Source organism: Ovis canadensis, chromosome 20 (genome assembly GCF_042477335.2).
Source record: "Ovis canadensis isolate MfBH-ARS-UI-01 breed Bighorn chromosome 20, ARS-UI_OviCan_v2, whole genome shotgun sequence".
NCBI lineage: Eukaryota > Metazoa > Chordata > Mammalia > Artiodactyla > Bovidae > Ovis > Ovis canadensis.
The window spans coordinates 44,326,491-44,345,638 of record NC_091264.1 but is presented as its reverse complement, the minus strand read 5'-3'; the positions used below and the strand labels follow the sequence as shown (position 1 = coordinate 44,345,638).

The 19,148-nt window shown below is 41.3% G+C and overlaps 1 protein-coding gene and 1 non-coding gene across 4 annotated transcripts; one reads left to right on the top strand and one right to left on the bottom strand.

The window, feature by feature from the left end:
• Positions 1-402: 402 nt before the first annotated feature.
• On the top strand, positions 403-484 carry TRNAL-AAG (transfer RNA leucine (anticodon AAG)). Its single transcript has one exon. It is a non-coding gene; the product is annotated as a tRNA-Leu (tRNA).
• Positions 485-3,241: 2,757 nt separating this feature from the next.
• Positions 3,242-17,341, bottom strand: ZNF311 (zinc finger protein 311). 3 transcript variants are annotated; one of them, XM_069563621.1, is made up of 7 exons: positions 17,272-17,341; positions 15,713-15,872; positions 15,278-15,353; positions 9,684-9,775; positions 9,242-9,368; positions 8,504-8,608; positions 3,242-5,955 (listed from the first exon to the last, which is right to left on the bottom strand). In XM_069563621.1, exons 2-7 carry the CDS (start codon positions 15,719-15,721, stop codon positions 4,367-4,369), a joined length of 1,998 nt encoding a protein of 665 aa, XP_069419722.1. In that variant the 5' UTR covers positions 15,722-15,872; positions 17,272-17,341; the 3' UTR covers positions 3,242-4,366. The 3 variants fall into 3 exon arrangements, with proteins under 3 accessions (XP_069419722.1, XP_069419721.1, XP_069419723.1); XM_069563620.1 differs by having other exon boundaries at positions 15,713-16,021; positions 17,272-17,335; XM_069563622.1 differs by lacking the exon at positions 17,272-17,341 and having other exon boundaries at positions 9,242-9,387; positions 15,713-16,191.
• Positions 17,342-19,148: the final 1,807 nt, after the last annotated feature.

Sequence of the window (19,148 nt, the reverse complement as noted above, 5' to 3'; positions counted from 1 at the left end):
GAGAACTGGGCTCTCTGCTCCTTTCGTCGGGTTGTCTTTTCCCCCTAGCGTTCCCTCATCCAAAACCATTCCTGGACTGGCAGCTGTGTCGCGGCTGCGCTGAACATCACGGTCCACCGCGGACCTGCAACCCACACGACCACCTGCAGCTCTTTCCTCCAGGGTTGGTTACAAACGGGAGGGCGGCTCAGATCCCCTGGTTTCCTTTCCCGCTACTCTCAACTGTGGGGAAACAAGGTATCAGGGATCAGGCTGGGTGGTGGTTGAACGCCAGGCAGAAATTCTATGCCAATGTTGGTGAGGAGAACGCCAGATAAGTGTCCTAGGAGGGGAACGTGACGGAACCGAAAAGGGAAGACTATCACTCTTAGTGAAAATGAGGAAAGGCCACCACCCGGAAGAGGTAGCGTGGCCGAGCGGTCTAAGGCGCTGGATTAAGGCTCCAGTCTCTTCGGGGGCGTGGGTTCGAATCCCACCGCTGCCAAGGTTGTTTTCTTTATTGTGAGACTGCCTGATGTTAGACGACTTTTCTTCATGCCCGAAGTGGGCAGTTCTAATATCCTACAAAGTCAGTGCTTATCTTCCCCCGTTTTACCCAAGGGTCATAGGTAACTACCCCAGAACAATGCTCAACGGAAAACATGCGCTCAAATAATCTATTAGTCTATACATTGTTGTTTAGTCTATCTATTTGAGCTGCCAGTATATTTTCGGCATCATTCTAGGCCCCGAGGATACAACAATAACACAAACAAAAAGTGCTTTGATGCATACAATCCTTATTACAAACAAATGACTGGATGTTAGATTCCTGGGAATGCCCTGCAATTCAATATAGATCCTTCCAGTGCCTTCGAGGGAATAATTTATACTCAAAATAGTCACTATCCGTTCTCCAGCTTCTCTCAGCTCACTTACTTAGTGTCCTTTAATTTGGAAATACTTATAGGATGGGAATGGAGAAAAGTATCAAAATCGTCTTTTTCGGCTTGTTTGAAAAATCTTTTCTTGACCCGAGGGCATACAAGCATTTTCCGAAATTTACAACTATATAGCAGAGTCGTCTATCCTAATTTCCCTGGAAGAGGAAATGACAACCCACTCTACAATTTTTGTTTGGCAAATCCCATGGACAGAGGAGCCTGGTGGGCTACAGTCCCTGGGGTCTAAAAAGAGTCAGACACAACTGAGTGACTGAGCATTCACCCCACTTTGCTGCTGCTGCTGCTAAGCCGCTTCAGTCGTGTCCGACTCTGTGCGACCCCATAGACCGCAGCCCACCAGGCTCCCCCATCCCTGGGATTCTCCACTCAAGAAGACTGGAGTGGGTTGCCATTTCCTTCTCCAATCATGAAAGTGAAAAGTGAAATTGAAGCCGCTCAGTCGAGTCTGACTCTTAGCACCCCCATGGACTGCAGCCTACCAGGCTCCTCCGTCCATGGGATTTTCCAGGCAAGAGTACTGGAGTGCGGGTGCCATTGCCTTCTCTGTCACCCCACTTTAGGATTCTTTGAAAATGTGCTGACTTTTCCACAGGTAAAATATCTGAAACTTCTTCAGTGTTTTTTCATGATGTTCATTTTCAGTGTTAAAGAAATATCAAAAGATTCCTGGAGTTTGAGCTAGTAATTTGGGGATTTTTACTGCAGGACTGAGAGTCAGTTGGGAATTTTAAAGGCAATTGTACAGCTGAAGTGAACAAAATATTGTAAATCAACTATATACTTCAATGAAAACAAATAAAGCCAGGTGTCACGATCATAGGACTATTTTAGGGAGATAACGGTCACGTTGAAAATGGACTCATGAGGATGAAGTCTACTCTATTTGGGGTCAATACAAAGGTTGCTCAACTTTCACAATGGGATGTCAGGCTTGCCACCTCCTTCAGTTAACCGGTATTTGAAAGATATGACTCTGCAAGTCAATAACACAAAACAGCAACACTCTAGGATTGTCCAGAATTTAAACTGGAATGGAAACTTTGCCAGATTCTGTTAGAAGATGGACTAAAGAAGCGACATGAAAGGATGCACTTGAGGGTTCTCATGATGGGCTAACGACTTTTGAGTCCAAAATCTAAATGCACATCATAATTTGGAGGTAAAATAAACATCCTGAACATGTATATACATTTTACAAAAGCATATATGCTGTTGTAATTAATGAAACCTCAGATTTCTGGAGAACATGACAACATTTTGCCATCAAGCATTAAAGTACAACTACTTGTAGTATGTGTATGCATGAGGGACAGGGTGTTGGTGAAAAGTTTTCATCATCAAATAAGGGGTCTTCATACTCAAAAAAGACTGGAAAAGCACTATGAATCCTCCAGACACATCCTGAACTCTCTTCTTAAGTCACATTGTATCATCCGAAAGCCACATATACAGAATTTCATCTTCTATAGAAACAATTTTAGAGTTAGAGCCTAAATGTTTTCATCTCAGTTTTCTTCAACAAACTATATAAGGAGTGCCTATATAAGGAACATGCTCTAATATACTGTAGACACTGAACCTAAAGACCAATGTTTAATCTGTCTATTGTGTAATAAGCCATGTAATTCCCTTTGCAATTTGCTACTAGAAAATTGTATATCTTGGACTCTTTGTCCAATTAGATAAGGTGTAACCATTTCCCAAAAAGTTTTCTGTGAAACAAGAGGGCATGAAGGTGTTCCTCCAAATAGGATTCTTTTTGTCCTTCCCTTTGGGAAAGCAATGCTTCTTACAGTTCCTTTGTTTAAAATTTAGAAATGACATCAGTATATTATAAACCCTGAGAAGTCTTTAAGGGAAGAAAAATCCCCACCTAGCCAGCATTTCTTAAACTTGTTAGTTTTAAAAAACATTAGCTTGTTAAACACCTTTGACAAATACTGGGTAACCCACTGCTCATCTCTTTCTTGACCAGTCAGGGAACTTAGAACAAAATTCAATTCTGAATTATGGTCATTATGTTAACTGACACACACTTGCATCCTCTTCTAGGATTTTCAATTTCTATCTTAGTTGCCTTATTGAATGTGGTGGTTTAGTTGCTCAGTCTTGTCTGACACTTGCAATCCCACAGACTGTAGCCCACCAGTCTCCTCTGTCCATGGGATTTTCCAGGCAAGAATACTGGAGTGGGTTGCCATTTCCTTAGCCTTATTGCATGTGTGTATTTAACTCTGTCTGCAGTAATAACCTGTAACATTTGAAAGAGAAAGGATAGATGTTAAGAGACACTGAAAGACTTGAAAAGATACATTTATTAAGCCTTGTGAAAGACTATTTCATATGTCATGCAGATAGATAAAACAAGTATTTAAGAAATCAACACCTTGAAGACCTTTTAGTACATTTATAACAAAGTGGGACAGGCTTCATGCTCCTTCCATACGTAAACTTCCACTTGAGCTGTGTACACTTGATTTCTCTGTGTGTACTCAGTCACATCCAACTCTTTGCAACCCCATGGACTGTAGTCTACCAGGCTCCTCTGTCAATGGAATTTTCCAAGTAAGAATACTGGAGTGGGTTGCCATGTTGTGCTCCAGGGGATCTCCCTGACCCAGGAACTGAACCTGCATCTCTTGCATCTCCTGCATTGGCAGGTGGATTCTTTACCACTGTGACACCTAGGAAGCTCACACTTGACTTCTACTTATTTGTAATTAAAAAAGTCTGCCATTGCCTTGTCTTCCTTCTCTGCTGAATCTCAGAAATTCTGAATCTATGTAGAAGAGTACCATTTAAGTTTTAATTTAAAATTTGCTGGAACTTCCCTAGTGATCCAGTCGTTAAGACTCCTTACTTCCACTTAGGGGAATGGGGTTGGTTCTTGGTCAGGGAACTGAGAACTGTGGCCAAAAAATATAAAAAAAACTTACTAAAAGTGATCAATGTTTATTAATCAAAAAAATGTTCTGTGCTAAACTGAGGTATAGCCTCACATTCAAGAAATGTGGTACAGGATTACAGAAATTGCTCAGAGAAGTCTGAGCATTCAGCAGGCATTTGTTTAGAATTTACCAGTTACAGGATCTGTGACAGGTTTCTTAATTTTTTTATGCCTCAATTTCCTCATCCCACAGGAACATTGTATGATTAAATGATTTAAAACTGTAAAGGATAGTGCCTGGCATGTGTAGGGCACTAGTATGCAGTATTACAGTACTATTATTGATAGACAAAACCTTGGAAGTGAATGTGCTCACCGAAAAAACACTGAATGGGAAGGTCAAGGACAAAGGCTTGGGAGATCTCACAATTAGAGGGGTCAGGGAACCAGGAAGAACCAACACAGGAGACAAGAGGGATCAGTATAAGAAGTAGAAGGAGAAATGAGAAAAGTGTAAACACCAGAATCACTACTCTCAGGTGTTGGTGGTCAAAATATTGATGAACGAAAAGGTCTGAGAACCAGTTACTGGAGAGGGAGATTTCCCACTCTCCCCAAGTTTGTGGATTTCCCACACTCTGTGTTTCCTTTTCTTATGTCTACTAAGATTTGAGCTCACTCTGAAAGCTTTTCCACACTCCTCACATACATAAGGTTTCTCTCCAGTATGAACTCGCTTGTGTCCAATCAGGGCTGAGCTCTGACGGAAAGACGTGCCACACTCATGACAGGTAAATGGCTTCTCACCCGTGTGGATTCTTTCATGCTGTCTCAGGACTGAGCTCTGATGAAAGACCTTTCCACACACCTTACACCTGTAAGGTTTCTCTCCTGTGTGGATTCTTTGATGATTGGTCAAGTTTGATTTCCCACTGAAAGCTCGGCCACACTCTGAACATTTATAAGGTTTCTCTCCAGTGTGGATTCTTTGATGGATGGTAAGGCAGTGTTGATCTTGGAAAGTTTTCCCACAGTCCCCACATCGATGGGGCTTATCCCCGGTGTGTCCTTGTTCATGAGCCCGGCATTTACAGTTATGATGAAAGGCTTTCCCACACTCCTTACACTTGTAAGGCTTCTCTTTGGTGTGGATTCTTCTATGTTTGGTGAGCTCTGCTTCGTTGCTGAAGGCTTTCCCACACCGAGGGCACCCACAGTGTTTCTCCTGAGTGTGGAGTCTTCTGTGTTTGCTTAGGTCTGAGCTCCAGCTGAAGGCCCTCCCACACTCATTGCACTCATAAGGTCGCTCCCCAGTGTGGACTCTTGTGTGTTTGATGAGGTCTGAACTCCCGCTGAAAGCCTTCCCGCACTCCTCACACGCATAGGGTTTCTCCCCAGTGTGGCTCCTGCTGTGGATGATGAGGGAATGCTTAAACTGAAAGGCCTTCCCACAGTCACTACATTCGTAAGGCTTCTCTCCTGTGTGGATGATCTGATGCATCCTGAGACAGTACCTGGTCTTGAAGGCCTTCCCACAGTCACTGCACGGATGTGGCTTCTCCCCACTGTGGGTCTTTTTATGTCGGCAAAGAGCGGATCTACTACTGAAGGCCTTCCCACACTGGGTACAGTTAAAGGGTTTCTCCCCTGTGTGGATTATCTGGTGCATGAAAAGTTGATTTTTGGTCTTGAATGCTTTCCCACACTCATTACACACATAGGGTTTCTCGCCAGAGTGAATTCGCTCATGGAGAATTAAATCAGAATGCCAACTGAAGTGTTTGCCACATCGGGTACACTCATGCTGTTTCTTTTCCGTAAGAATTCCATACAGAATACATTCTGAGTTTGGACTGAAGTGTTTTATAAGTCCCTTCTGGTTCTTTCCTTTCCTGAAAGTCACTTTCTCACAGCTTTCTTTCTCTTCTCTCCGTTTCTCTCTCATAGGCTTTTCCCATTGATTCTCTAATTTGACATCTTGTACACAAACTTCTCCAGCCTCTGGATCCTGGGAAACAACTTTTAGGAGACTTTTAAATTTCACCCAGCATACTTCTCCATTTTCAAAAACCTCCTCTTCTGATCTTGCCTTCTCACTCTCAGGCAATGTCTTGGCAGCTGATACTTAAACAAGAAAATAAAAATGTCAGATGTCCAGAGGAAAGGAGATAAGTGAGTTGGAACAGGGGAAGCAATGGCAAGTTGTTGGAAGAGTAAATGACTTTCTCACGCTTGAAGAATTGCTAACATTATGGCAAAGGTCAAAGGAGGCTGAAACACTGAAAAGTATGAAGATATTCAAAACTGAGTAAACCTGACATAAATCCTTCCAAAGTCTACTCATGTTCTAGAATCTCCTAGTTTCACAAACGATAACTTCATACACCTAAGCCCCTAAACAGGAAACTGGAAATCATTTTCAACTCATTCTAATACTCACTAACATTTTACAAATGTTACCGGTGAAGTGAGCTGCAGAGGTGGTGCTCAAGTGCCAGTGTAGCCCCCTTTGTAAGGATGTGTCTGCTTTGTTCCTGACAGTGGACCTTGGAGAGGTATATTTCTGTGGTGTACCTCTGCCCACTTGGGTAGGACAGGTTAGATCTGGGGAAGACCTGATCCAAACCAGGCCAGATTCTCTCCTCATGAACTCTGGAATCATGATATGAAAGCAGGTAAGGCCCGGCTCTGAAGATGGCTAGATCTTTAGCACTTAAATTTGAGTGGTGTTGGGATATGGGTGTTGTATAGGGGATAGAAAGCTCTGTCACTGGGACTGACAAGCAGAGATTGATCTGCCAAGAAAGAAGAATGGAGCAGACCCACAGAATAGCAGAGAAGACAGCTGGAGAGCAGGGCCTGATGGCATTCCAGCCCTTCTTAAGCCTCCTGTATACTTGCTCTTAAGTTCCATGACACCCTGAATAATAAGTAAATTTGTTTCTTTTGCTTAAGCTAGCTTGAGTTAATTTTTACTATTGGCAACCAGAGTCCAAATCTATCTCTTTTTATCTGCTAATTCTATCCCTTCTTCATTGCTATTTCTAACGCATTCTCACTAGCTAACTTCAATACCCCTCAAAAGTCCTTTAGTCTGCTTCCTCTCTAATCCATCTTGTACACTGCCTCTAGATTATTCCTTCTAAAAATTAAATCTAATCACATCACTTTTTAGCCTAAAACACTTCAGTGGTGTTCCATAGTTAACCAGACAGGAAGTAAAATGTACAGTCAAGAGCCCCAGCTCACTGTCCTAGTTCTGACACCTAACAACTGTGCCAACTAGGGAGGATGATGTAACTTCTCTCTGTGACCCATTGTTTTTATCAGTAAAATGGGATCTAGGTTACCCATGATAATGAAATGAGTCAATGTGTGTAAAGCACCTGCAACACTGAACTAAGTACTTAATCATCTTACCTGTTAGTATAAGAATAAAGTTCAAGGTCTGTAGTTTACCAAAAACTCATTCAGTCATGATGTTGCCCCTGTCCACTGCTCCTGTAGTGTCTCCACTGGCTACTGCAAGTCCTTTGCTCTGGTCATACTGAACTATTCAGAGTTCACATTCTTATTCCCCTCTGCCTAGGACTCTCCCCTCCTTCAATGAAGTGACCTCACTTATTCCACATAACTTAGCTCAGTTATCATTCCTCCTGCAGTCTTTTGGTCCCCAGGTCAGATTTAGGTGTTTTTCCTCTCTGTTTATGTATACCAGGTGCTTATCCTTATCTATATATCTCAGTAACTCCCATCATACTGGACTGTATAATTACTTCTTTACCTATCTGCCTTCCCCAGTAGAAAACAAGCTTCTTGAAGTCAGGTCCTATATCTTATCTGACTGTCTATCTGTAGAATGTTATGTAATATCTGGCACATAACAGTTGCCCAATTATGCTTTTTAGATGGAAGGTAGGACGGAAGAGTAGGTATTTGGATAGGGAAAGCTGGAGTTGCCCTGTAAGCAAAGGACAATTTTTTTTGAATGATAAATGTAGAAAATAGTTTAAATGAAGAGCTGGTAATATTTCATGACTCACTACATAAGAGGTTCAGGGAATGGAAAGAAAAGTAAGAAAGAGGTAGAACCAGATATAGAAATAGGGAGAGCTTAATGAAGAGACAGCCTTGGAGGGAGAGATGAGTTTGACTTTAGATATGTTGCTTCCTAGATGACAATGCAATATTCAAATAAAAATCAGGAGTTAGAAACATGAGACTGCTGCCCAGGAAAGAGGTAAAAGTTAGCACTGTCAGTCATCCTACTTTACAATAAGAGAGAATACAAAAAGACAAGGGTCAAAGGCTCAGGACTCTGAAAGAAGGAAGGTCCTGAAACAAACAAACAAACAAACAAACAAAACCCCCTAAAATCCAGAGGCAGAAAAGCAATGTTCCCTGAGGATTGCAGTAAATGATACACAGAGTGCAGATAAATTGTCAGAGCCTTTTTGCAAGAACTCGCAAAAATTCTATTAGATATGTTGCAAAGCGCCAATTAGATAATGACAGAATAGTTACCCAAATAATATGTTTTCTCTGCCTTTAAGATTTCCTAAATAGATTTCCTCTGGGCCCTTGAGGATGGATGGCCCACCACTAAGAACATTCTATAACCATTTTGTCACATGGAACACACAAGGGGACAGAGAGCTTCTCTAGCACTCACCTGGATAGGAGCAGCTCAGGAACTCCCAGTCCTGTTGATCCTGAACATAGGACTCTGCACCTTGCTCCAGACAGGAGATCAAAGGAGGTTTAGAAAATGAAAATCCTGGTTGTACAGAAGGAAGAAGGAATAAGTGTGTATAGCAACAAAGAACTGTCCTAACATTTATCTTGATCCCTCTGTTTGCATATGAAAATAGGAAAGAAATGTTTATTTGGGCAGAGAAAAGGGTTTATTCAGGGGTCTGGTAACCTGTAAATGAAACAGGTTGAAGGACTTTCTCAGAAGTCAATACTCAGAAAGGCAAAGAAAGTTTCTGGAAAACTGCCGGTTGGTTATATTTTCCCTGTTCTTTTTAGTAGAATGGGAGTTTGTAGGGGAAGGCTAATCTGCTTTCAGTCACTAGGAAGGAGTTCATGACTAGGTGATGTATACAGAGCATTTAATGGAAAATGAGAGGCTTGAGGAGGCAAGAATCTAGGGAGAACAGAAGCTAAGGATTTCTGTTCTATTCAGAGAGAGTTTCACTTCAGAGAATCAGAAAACAGCAAGTAAGTTAGCCAGGAAATTATCTTGCTATGTAAACAGGGATAACTCAAAACTAATTTGGGAGGAAGATGCTGATGATAAAGAACAAGGGCTCTGATTTTCAATACGAGACCCCATACACATCAACAAAGCAATGAAAAGAAAAAAGAAGGGAGAAAGTACTAAGCCAAGTGCAGGGAAAGTTCTTACCGAGTGACACCATGTTCCCATAATTTTCCAACATCACATCTTTATAGAGGTGCCTTTGAGAGTGGGTCAGACACTGCCACTCCTCATGACTGAAGTTCACAGCTACATCCTCAAATGTCACTGACTCCTGAAATAACATGCGCCTGCTGTTGTGGGAGGAAATTTCATAGTTCCCTCAGGAAACAGAGGCAGAAGAAAAGAATTTGTAGGGAGAAGGTTTACAGAAGTGAAAGGCTGTTACTGTTTGGTGTGTATCTGGGGACGAGGTGAAAAGGAACATAGGCTTTCAGCAGCAAAAAATAACAAAAGAACAAACAATCCACAAATGGTCTGTCATCCGAAAAAGCATCCCTTATGAGAGCGAGCACCTGGGAGTGAGGACAAGGCCACATTTAAGAGACAGTGTATATTTTCAGGAAGGAAGGAAGGGGCCTTAGCTCACCCGAGGCTGGCTCATCACTGTATGTTTTGCTCCTGGCAGGTTTCCTTGGCTTCCATCTCTGGCTAAGGCAGGGCACTGAGGAAATGGTAGAGCTGAAAGAAAGGATATAAGTCTAGAGTCAATTCAGCACAGTGTTAATGAAGCCTACTTTCATCCTCTTCTCCCCCAACCTAGAAGCTTATGAAGCTCTGATCTAGGGGGTAAGTTGACTGAGTTACAGTATCCTCTTTCTCCGATATTCCTCTAGTCTCAGTTTCCAGTGTGAGGTATCATGACCTGGCTAGCAGCCAAGCCAACTGCAAGTGCACTCTTCTTTTCTCTCACCTACTAAATCCTTTACTCTGTCTCCCTTAACCCTAGAAGACCTAAAAGGCCCAAATCACTGACTACCAGCTTAATATGATAGCTTGGCTTCCTGTATTTGAATGTTGCAGTAATTTTGTCCAGAAAGACTTGGGGTGGAGGTGGAGGGGAAAAAAGGAGAGGTATGGATCAGAAATATCCATGGAGGGACTTCCTTGGTGGTCCAGACACAAATTTGATCCTTGGTCAGGGGTCTAAGATCCCACTTGCGACAGAGTAACTAACCCTGGGCACTGCAACTATCAGGTGAAAGACCCTGCATCCGCAATTAAGACCCAATGCAGCCAAATAAATATTCTTTTAAAGGAAATATAAGTAAATATATATAAAAAGGGATAGGTCCAAAGTTTCCTTCTTTATGTAACTTACTAGTTGGTCTACCTCCACTTAGTTCACTAGAAAAATTTTTTCTCTCGTTCTTATTAGAGAAAATCACTTTCCCCCTTTGATTCTTAGTCTTTTTCCTGTTAATTCCCTAGTATTAAGCAATTCAGCTCCCCGCCCCCAACTGCCCTCCCAGTATAGTATAATACACACCACTTTTTAAAATGCGAAAGAAACTTTTTCAGAGTGTACAAATGACCAGGTATGATCCATATGGTTTGGGAAAAAAGTACAGTTTCACATTACGGGTTAATGGGGCCCTGTTTTATTCCTTGCAGGCCAACCTGGCCTTTCTGTAGCTTCAGTGTTTATAGTGGTTTATCTTTCTTGATAGTTATCAACATACTCCCTAGTCTAAGACCATTCCTTTCTGGTCTGAAGTCACCTATTGGTAAGACTCTAGGGTTATCCCTTGGCCTCAGGACCCCAAAACTCTCACTTCAATTTCACCAAAACCTCAATTTAGGAAAAAACTGGCTTCTTTCTTCAGAAATATGTCAAGAAGATTCTTCTTTGGTCTAGGTCACCCTTAACTTTTGATCAAAACAGGTCTGTGTTCAATCATTGTGGATTCCACACAGTTTCTCGACTATCTCCTCTGAAAGTCTGTTACTTTATAACTCTTTGTCTCAAAAAGTTGGTTGGTTGGGAAACCAACCACCTGGCAGGCACATAGCTCACAGCAGATACACGCTTTGTTCCGAAATGTTCCATAACAGTTCTTTTCCTTATAATATCAATAAACTTTAACCTCCCAATTTTTTTTCAATCACCATTTTATAATGAAGATTTTCAAATATACAGAAAACTTGAAAGAACTGTATAGGAAACATTCATATACTCACCACTGACATTCTACTATTAACATTTTGCAATATTTGCTTTATCATATATCTGTCCATCTAACTATCTATGAATTCATTTTATTTTTTGTTGCATTTCAAAGTAAGTTGAAGACATCAGCATACATCACCCCTAACATTATGACACATATCATTAACTAAAGTTGAATATTTGTTTCCATTCTTATTTTTAAAGTAAAATTTATATACAGTAAGATGTATAAATCTTAAATTTTTGACAAAGCATACCCTTATTTAACTCAAACTCTCCTCCATATGCATCCCAGTTGGATTTTTACCATATCTTCTTCATAAATTACAAAAGTTTTGTTACTTTGTAGTGCCTTTTTTCCTAAGTGTTCCTTACATTAAAAACTATTTTAAAGTGTGGTAAAAAATATAAAAGGAAATTTACCATTTTAACTATTTCTAAGTATTTCAATAGTGTTAAAATATTCACAATGAGGGGTGGAGGATGAATATGTGGAACAGAATTTTTAGGGCATCAAAATAGTCTGCATGCTACTTTAATAGCAGATATATAGTATTATTCTTTTGTAGAAACCCATATAACTGTATAGCACAAAGCATGAATCCTAATATAAACTGTTGCTGCTGCTGCTAAGTCACTTCACTCATGTCCGATTCTGTGCGACCCCACAGACGGCAGCCTCTGTCCCTGGGATTCTCCAGGCAAGAATACTGGAGTGGGTTGCCAAAGGGAGTTTAGAGTTTAGTTAATAATTATGTGTCAATATTGGTTCATCGCTTGTAACAAATGTACCACACTAAAATCATAAGAATGCGCAAACTACCGCCCAATTGCACTCATCTCACATGCTAGTAAAGTAATGCTCAAAATTCTCCAAGCCAGGCTTCAGCAATACGTGAACCGTGAACTCCCTGACATTCAAGCTGGTTTTAGAAAAGGCAGAGGAACCAGAGATCAAATTGCCAACATCCGCTGGATCATGGAAAAAGCAAGAGAGTTCCAGAAAAACATCTATTTCTGCTTTATTGACTATGCCAAAGCCTTTGACTGTGTGGATCACAATAAACTGTGGAAAATTCTGAAAGAGATGAGAATACCAGACCACCTGACCTGCCTCTTCAGAAACCTATAGGTCAGGAAGCAACAGTTAGAACTGGACATGGAACAACAGACTGGTTCCAAATAGGAAAAGGAGGACGTCAAGGCTGTATATTGTCACCCTGCTTATTTAACTTCTATGCAGAGTACATCATGAGAAATGCTGGGCTGGAAGAAGCACAAGCTGGAATCAAGATTGCTGGGAGAGGTATCAATAACCTCAGATACTCAAATGACACCACCCTTATGGCAGAAAGTGAAGAAGAACTAAAGAGCCTCTTGATGAAAGTGAAAATGGAGAGTGAAAAAGTTGGCTTAAAGCTCAACATTCAGAAAACTAAGATCATGGCATCTGTTCCCATCACTTCATGGCAAATAGATGGGGAAACAGTGGAAACAGTGGCTGACTTTATTTTTTGGGCTCCAAAATCACTGTGGATGGTGACTGCAGCCATGAAATTAAAAGACACTTGCTCCTTGGAAGGAAAGTTATGACCAACCTAGACAGCATATTAAAAAGCAGAGACATTACTTTGCCAACTAAAGTCCATCTAGTCAAGGCTATGGCTTTTCCAGTTGTCATGTATGGAAATGAAAATTGGACTATAAAGAAAGCTGAGTGCAGAAGAATTGATGCTTTTGAAGTGTGGTGTTGAAGAAGACTCTTGAGAGTCCCTTGGGCTGCAAGGAGATCCAACCAGTCCATCCTAAAGGAGATCAGTCCTGGGTGTTCATTGGAGGAACTGATGTTGAAGCTGAAACTCCAATACTTTGGCCACCTGATGCGGAGAGCTGACTCATTTGAAAAGACCCTGATGCTGGGAAAGATTGAGGGCAGGAGGAGAAGGCGACAACAGAGGACGAGATGGCTGGATGGCATCACTGACACAATGGACATGGGTTTGGGTGGACTCCGGGATTTGGTGATGGACAGGGAGGCCTGGTGTGCTGCGGTTCATGTGGTCGCAAATAGCTGGACATGACTGAGCGACTGAACTGAACTGAAAATCATAACAGATCTCCAGAACTTTTTCATCTTGCAAAACTGAAACTCTATACCCATTAAACAACAAAACAACAACTCTATTTTTCCTTCTCCTCAGCCCCTGGTAACCCCTGTAGTGATTTTTTTCCCCAGGAGTTGGTGGTGATGGACAGGGAAGTCTGGCATGCTGCAATCCATGGGGTCGCAAATAGTCGGACAGACTGAGAGACTGAACTGAACTGTGCATTGGGGCTTGTGACATCTTAGTTCTCCCATCAGTGGTTGAACTTAGGCAACAGCAGCAGTCCTAACGACTGGAGTATGAGGGAATTCTCTTCACTGTAGTGATTCTTAAACTTTATTTCTTAGTTTCTGAATTTGAAAGGTCAGTTAAAAATGAACTTGGGGGAATTCACACATGGGTGAGAGTCTTTCCCTTTTCTAAGGACACTCATCTCATCATTGGGGTCCCACCTTCAGGACTTCATCTAAAACTGATTAGTTCCCAAAGCCTCATCCCTAAATATCATAACACTGGGGTGGGGGTTAGGGCATCAACATGTGAATTTTGAGGGGATAGAAACATTCAGCCCATGACAAAACTATTTGTTAAAGCAATGTACAGATATTATCCAGGATGAGATTAACTCATTTACATATTATGCTAAGTAATTATAAACTTTATGGCCCTAAAAATCACTTATAGGAAGATAATTCAAAATCTTTGGAGAAAAAGAGGACTGGAATACATAGGTCCGATGTGAACCATAAAATTATATATATTTTTAAACTTTAAAAAAATGAAATAAAATTGACAACCAAGTTAAGCAATATCCATTATTTTCTACCTCTTAAAATTGTGATAAATATGTTCTATAGTATTAATTTTTCCTTTATGATTACCTTACAGTAGAAGTTTCAAGATTTCTCTTCTGGAAGTTCCAATAATATGCTTAGAAATTCATTTTACCTTTTTTTTTCTTTGCACATAATATGTATCATCCTAAAAGCCTATTTTAGGAGTGTCCAGGTGCCTAGTCCTCTGTCTAATAGCCTCTAACAGCCTCTGTCTATACAAACCACTAGTGCCACCTGGCACTAGTGGTAACGAATCCGCCTGCCAATGCTGGTTAGGCGTAAGACATGCTGGTTCCATCCCTGGATGGGGAAGATCCCCTGGAGAAGGGACTGGCAATCCACTCCAGTATTCTTGCCTGGAGAATCCCCTGGACAGAGGAGCCTGGCGGGCTACAGTTCATAGGGTCACACAGAGTCAGACACGACTGAAGAGACTTAGCACAGCATACAAATCTTATCCACTTTTCTGTTCATATATGCCACCAAAGAGCATTTCTAAAGCCCAGTCCCACATTTCCCCTTCTTTATTTTTCCCAAAGTTTCACAACAGAACCTTTGCTCCTTCTTTTGCCATGGCTTTTTCTTCTATTTCTCAGTTATACCTATACTATAATGTAAAAATCTCAGGATTAACAGATGTACAGAAATAAAATGACATACAATCAAAATTTACATGTTAGTAAAACTGTGGTTGGGGAGGCATTACCAAATTATACAAGTTTAACATGTGCAAATATACATATACACATATGTAAGCTACTTGTCAAATATATATCGAGTTGAACATATAATAAGTGGATGAATACATTCACTATCTTCCATAAACTGCTTTGAAAAATCTTTTCTTATGAATTTTAATTTTTTTCCAAATTTGATTTAAGATGAGGGCAGAAATGGAATACTTTAGTTCCTGTCAATACCAGGCCAAGCCTAGTATAGAAATACTAGATTTTTCTAGAAATACTCAATAATGAGCATATTTCCAGGCCCCAGGAGCATCTCTCACCTAGTCTGTGTTCCTGCCCCATTTTTAGCTGCCATAACTCCTGCCACAATACCCTGTGTACATTACCTCTTTCCTGTAGGAACATGCTATCAGGGATGCAAAGCTGATTTGGTGATCCTGGACTCTCATCTGATACCACGATCTATTGCAAGGAATAGAAAACATTTGGAGAAGTTATGGAGGGACAGAAAATTTATGGGAAGCTGCATATTGGTTGGTTATGCAACCAACTATAAAGTTCTATTCATGGAAGTCAACTCTCCAAACTACCAAAAAGGGTGAGAAAAACATGGGCTCGGTCTCTGATATACCTTATGAAAAACAGAAATGGCATCCAATTATTCTATAACTTAAAAACATCACCATGTAATCCAGAAAAAGTATTTTGAAGGAGAAAACTTCCTTACAGTCAATCCAAGCCCACCACACTTCCAACGCTTTCCTCCTTTCCTGGACTCACTTCTTCCCCTTGTGATATACTGCAGATTCTCCTCTTTTTACCTGCTGCATGTCTTTTTTCCAGTCTTCTTTCTTTCTTTTCTTTTCCAGTCTTCTAACACTGTCCCAGTTTCTTCTCTGCTGGTTGGATCCAGCTCCTAAAGTCAATCCTGGCTTTGCCCAGATAACCAGTTTTGAAGTGGCTCCAGGGGATACCAGCCTCCTTTCAGGGATACAAGCCTTGGTGAGATCAGTCAAAAGACTGCTCCTGACCCATAGGGCAGCTGCTTTTTGGTTTGATGTATCAATACTGCCCTAGATGTGGGGTTCATCAGCAGTAACAAGCTAGTGGTGATCCCATACCTTGTTTTCCTGTATATTTGATGAAGGGAAGAGAGAATAGAGGGATGTGACCAAAGTGAAAAGAAGGGATCACTGAGAATCTGGATTATCTATGAGAGATTAGGGAGAAGAGGAATAAACTGAAGATGATAATATATCCAGAATACAACTTCTCCTGCCACCATCTTGGCCCAAGCCACCATTGCCTGCCTTGACCTGTATTGTGTTAGCCATCAAACTAGTCTCCTGCTTCTGTCCTTGTCTTTTGTCTTCTACTTGTCTTTTCTCAATACAATAAAGTGGGCCATTTAAAACAAGTTGGATTATTTCACCTCTCTGCTTAAAAGCCCTCAAAGTGTCTATCTTACTCAAAATAAGGAGTAGCATATAAGGCCCTAAAGAATCTCACTGCATCGTCTCTGTTCATTCAAAATAAAAGCTGAAGTCCTTACAGTGGCATATAAGTCTACAGGGTTGCTATTACCTCTCCTACTATTCTCCCCCACCCCCCCATTCAACCCCCTTCAGTCCCACAGATCTTTCTCTTCCTTTTTAGGCACGGTTCCATTTTACGGACTTTGCGCTGGCTGTTCCCTCTACCTCAAGCTATCCTCAAGATGAATAATCTTGCCTCCTTCAACTGTTTGCTTGCATGTAATCCTCCCTAGGAAACCTACTCCAGGTGTCCTATTTAAAATTACAGCCTAGCCCCTCCTTTCCAATCACGACATGCCTTGCTTTCCCATACAGCACTTTCCAACAGGTGCATAAATTAATTATATACTTCCCATTGTTTATTGTAGGTGTTCCTTTCACTATAATGTAAGCTCCTAGGCTTTTGAGAGCACGGACTTTTTGTCTATTTTGTTCACTGATATATTCCCAACGTTTAAAACAGTGCCTGCACCAGCAGTCGCTCAGCTAGAAACTGGCCAAATGAAAGAACGCACGAATGGATGCTGGGGAAGAAAATAAATGAGAAAAAAAAAAAAAAGTAAGGGGTCGCTGAGAGCAAGAAGAGCGCGAGGGAGGCGGAGGAAAAAGCCCTGGTGGGGCAGGAATTCGCGGCGGACTCCAGACCCCGGGGAACCTGGCCCCAAAGCCCCGCCCCACCCCTGCCCGCCGTTCCGGGCCCCTGGGAGGAGGTGTATCAAGATTTAAGTGAAGCAGGTGGCGGCGTCGGCCTCCTCCAGCCGCCCCTCGGCGGTTTCGGAGACCCCAGTGGCAGCTTGGAAGCCCGTCAGCTACAGTCCCATCCCACGTTGGCTGGAGACACAGACCTTCCTGCCGATATTCTCCTCTAGAAATGACAGAATAAAGGAATCTATTCTAGCTCCACTTCCTAGTCCTGCAATAATCATTTCCGGTGACTTTCTAGGAAATCATCAACTCGCTGGTTGAGGAGTTCCCTAGAAACCCTCCGCAACCGCAGCCCCAAACGTGTTATTTCTTGTTTTACGTTCTTCAGAATGCATCTGTTAAAATAGAACCACAATGTCATTATCCCACCTATCAAAATTAAAATAACTCCCGGGTACCATCTAATACTGAGTCCATTTTGAATTTCCCAAATAGATAAAATATGCTACTTTTTTTTGAATCAAGATCTGAAGTCTGTGTAATTTATTTGGTTATTTGTCTTACCTCTTTTTTAATTTAGATCTAGAATAGTTCCTCCATCTTTCACTTTCTCCCCCATCGTACACATTTGGTCATTTGTCCTGAATATTCCGCATGCTGGCTTGGTCTAAATCCATCCCCATTTAATCTGTTTCTCTAGCCTTGTATTTGTTAACTAGATGTTAGCTCTAAAGGTTTAGAGTTTGGTTTACCTTAATGGGTAAGCATTATTTTTACTTGGTGCTACCTACTTCCTTTTACTTTACATCAGGAGGCATATAAAGTCAGATAATTTCACTCTCTGCGATGCTGAGATTGATCAGTGAATCAGCACTTGCTAGTTGGATCCTTTCAGGTAAAGTTCATCAGCCTTTCATCTGGTGGTTTCATCCACTGATGATCTTTGCCTGAATCAAGTATTTTATTGCAAAACCGGGATTTCCTAATTCAGTATTCCCCCCCCCCCCACACACACACACATTTATTATTTGGAATTCCTTTTAAAAGAAGGATTCTGTCTCCTTAACCTATCAATTCAGGGTTGTTTGGTTATTCTGAAATGTGAGTTCTAACAGAAAAGACAGAATAAATGTTTACCTTTCTATTTAATTGCCAGTTTTCAGGGTAAACAGCGGTGCCATAGGTGCCATGGCCGCTATTATTATGCATTAACCATTCTTCAAAATAACCATCAATGAGCACTGCCTTCCAGTATTCATACTTTTGTGTAGCTTCTTCTCATATTATACCAGGGTTGGTTTGTGTGACCGATTGAGTATGGCAGAAATGATGTTATGTTACTTCTAATATTAGGTAATAAAAGAAACTGTGGTGTCCATCTTGGTGTGTCTTTTTCTCCCGTAGTCTCAGATCACACACTGGGGAAAGCCAGCTGCCATACATTAAGGAGAGACCCAGGTGGTGAGGAACTAAAGCTTTCCAACAGCCATATGAGTGAGTTTAGAAGTGGGACTGTCAGCTCTCTGCCAAACCTTCAGATGACTGCAGCCTGGGTCAACAAATCGGCTGCAACCTTAAGACAGAACCAGAACCAATCTTTATGCTGCTCTCAGGTTCCTGACCTGTAGAAACTGTGTGAGGTAGTATTTGCTCTTTGACTCTAAATTTGGGGGTAGTTTATTATGCAGTAATTGGTAACTAATATTTCTTATTGTTTTCTCTTTTTGAGCATCATTAACTCACAGATTAAAAAAAACATTCAAGGAGTTTTTTTTTTTCTTTTTCTTCAAAGGAGTCATTAAAAAATTATTTATTTATTGGAGGCTAATTACTTCACAATATTGTATTGGTTTTCCCATACATTAACATGGATCTGCTATGGGTGTACATGTGTTCCCCATCCTGAGCTCTCCTCGCACTTCCCTCCCCATCCCATCCCTCTGGGTCATTCCAGTGCATCAGCCCTGAGCACCCCGTATCATGCATTGAACCTGGACTGGCGATCTGTTTCACATATGATAATATACATGTTTCAATGCCATTCTCTCAAACCACCCCACCCTCACCCTCTCCCAGA

Excerpts from the sequence above, each read along its gene's own strand:
- ZNF311 (XM_069563621.1), bottom strand. Across the intron at positions 9,776-15,277 it reads CATGTTCCTACAGGAAAGAG|CTCTACCATTTCCTCAGTGC; the intron begins GTAATGTACACA and ends CCTTTCTTTCAG. Across the intron at positions 5,956-8,503 it reads CCTGAGCTGCTCCTATCCAG|TATCAGCTGCCAAGACATTG; the intron begins GTGAGTGCTAGA and ends TTCTTGTTTAAG.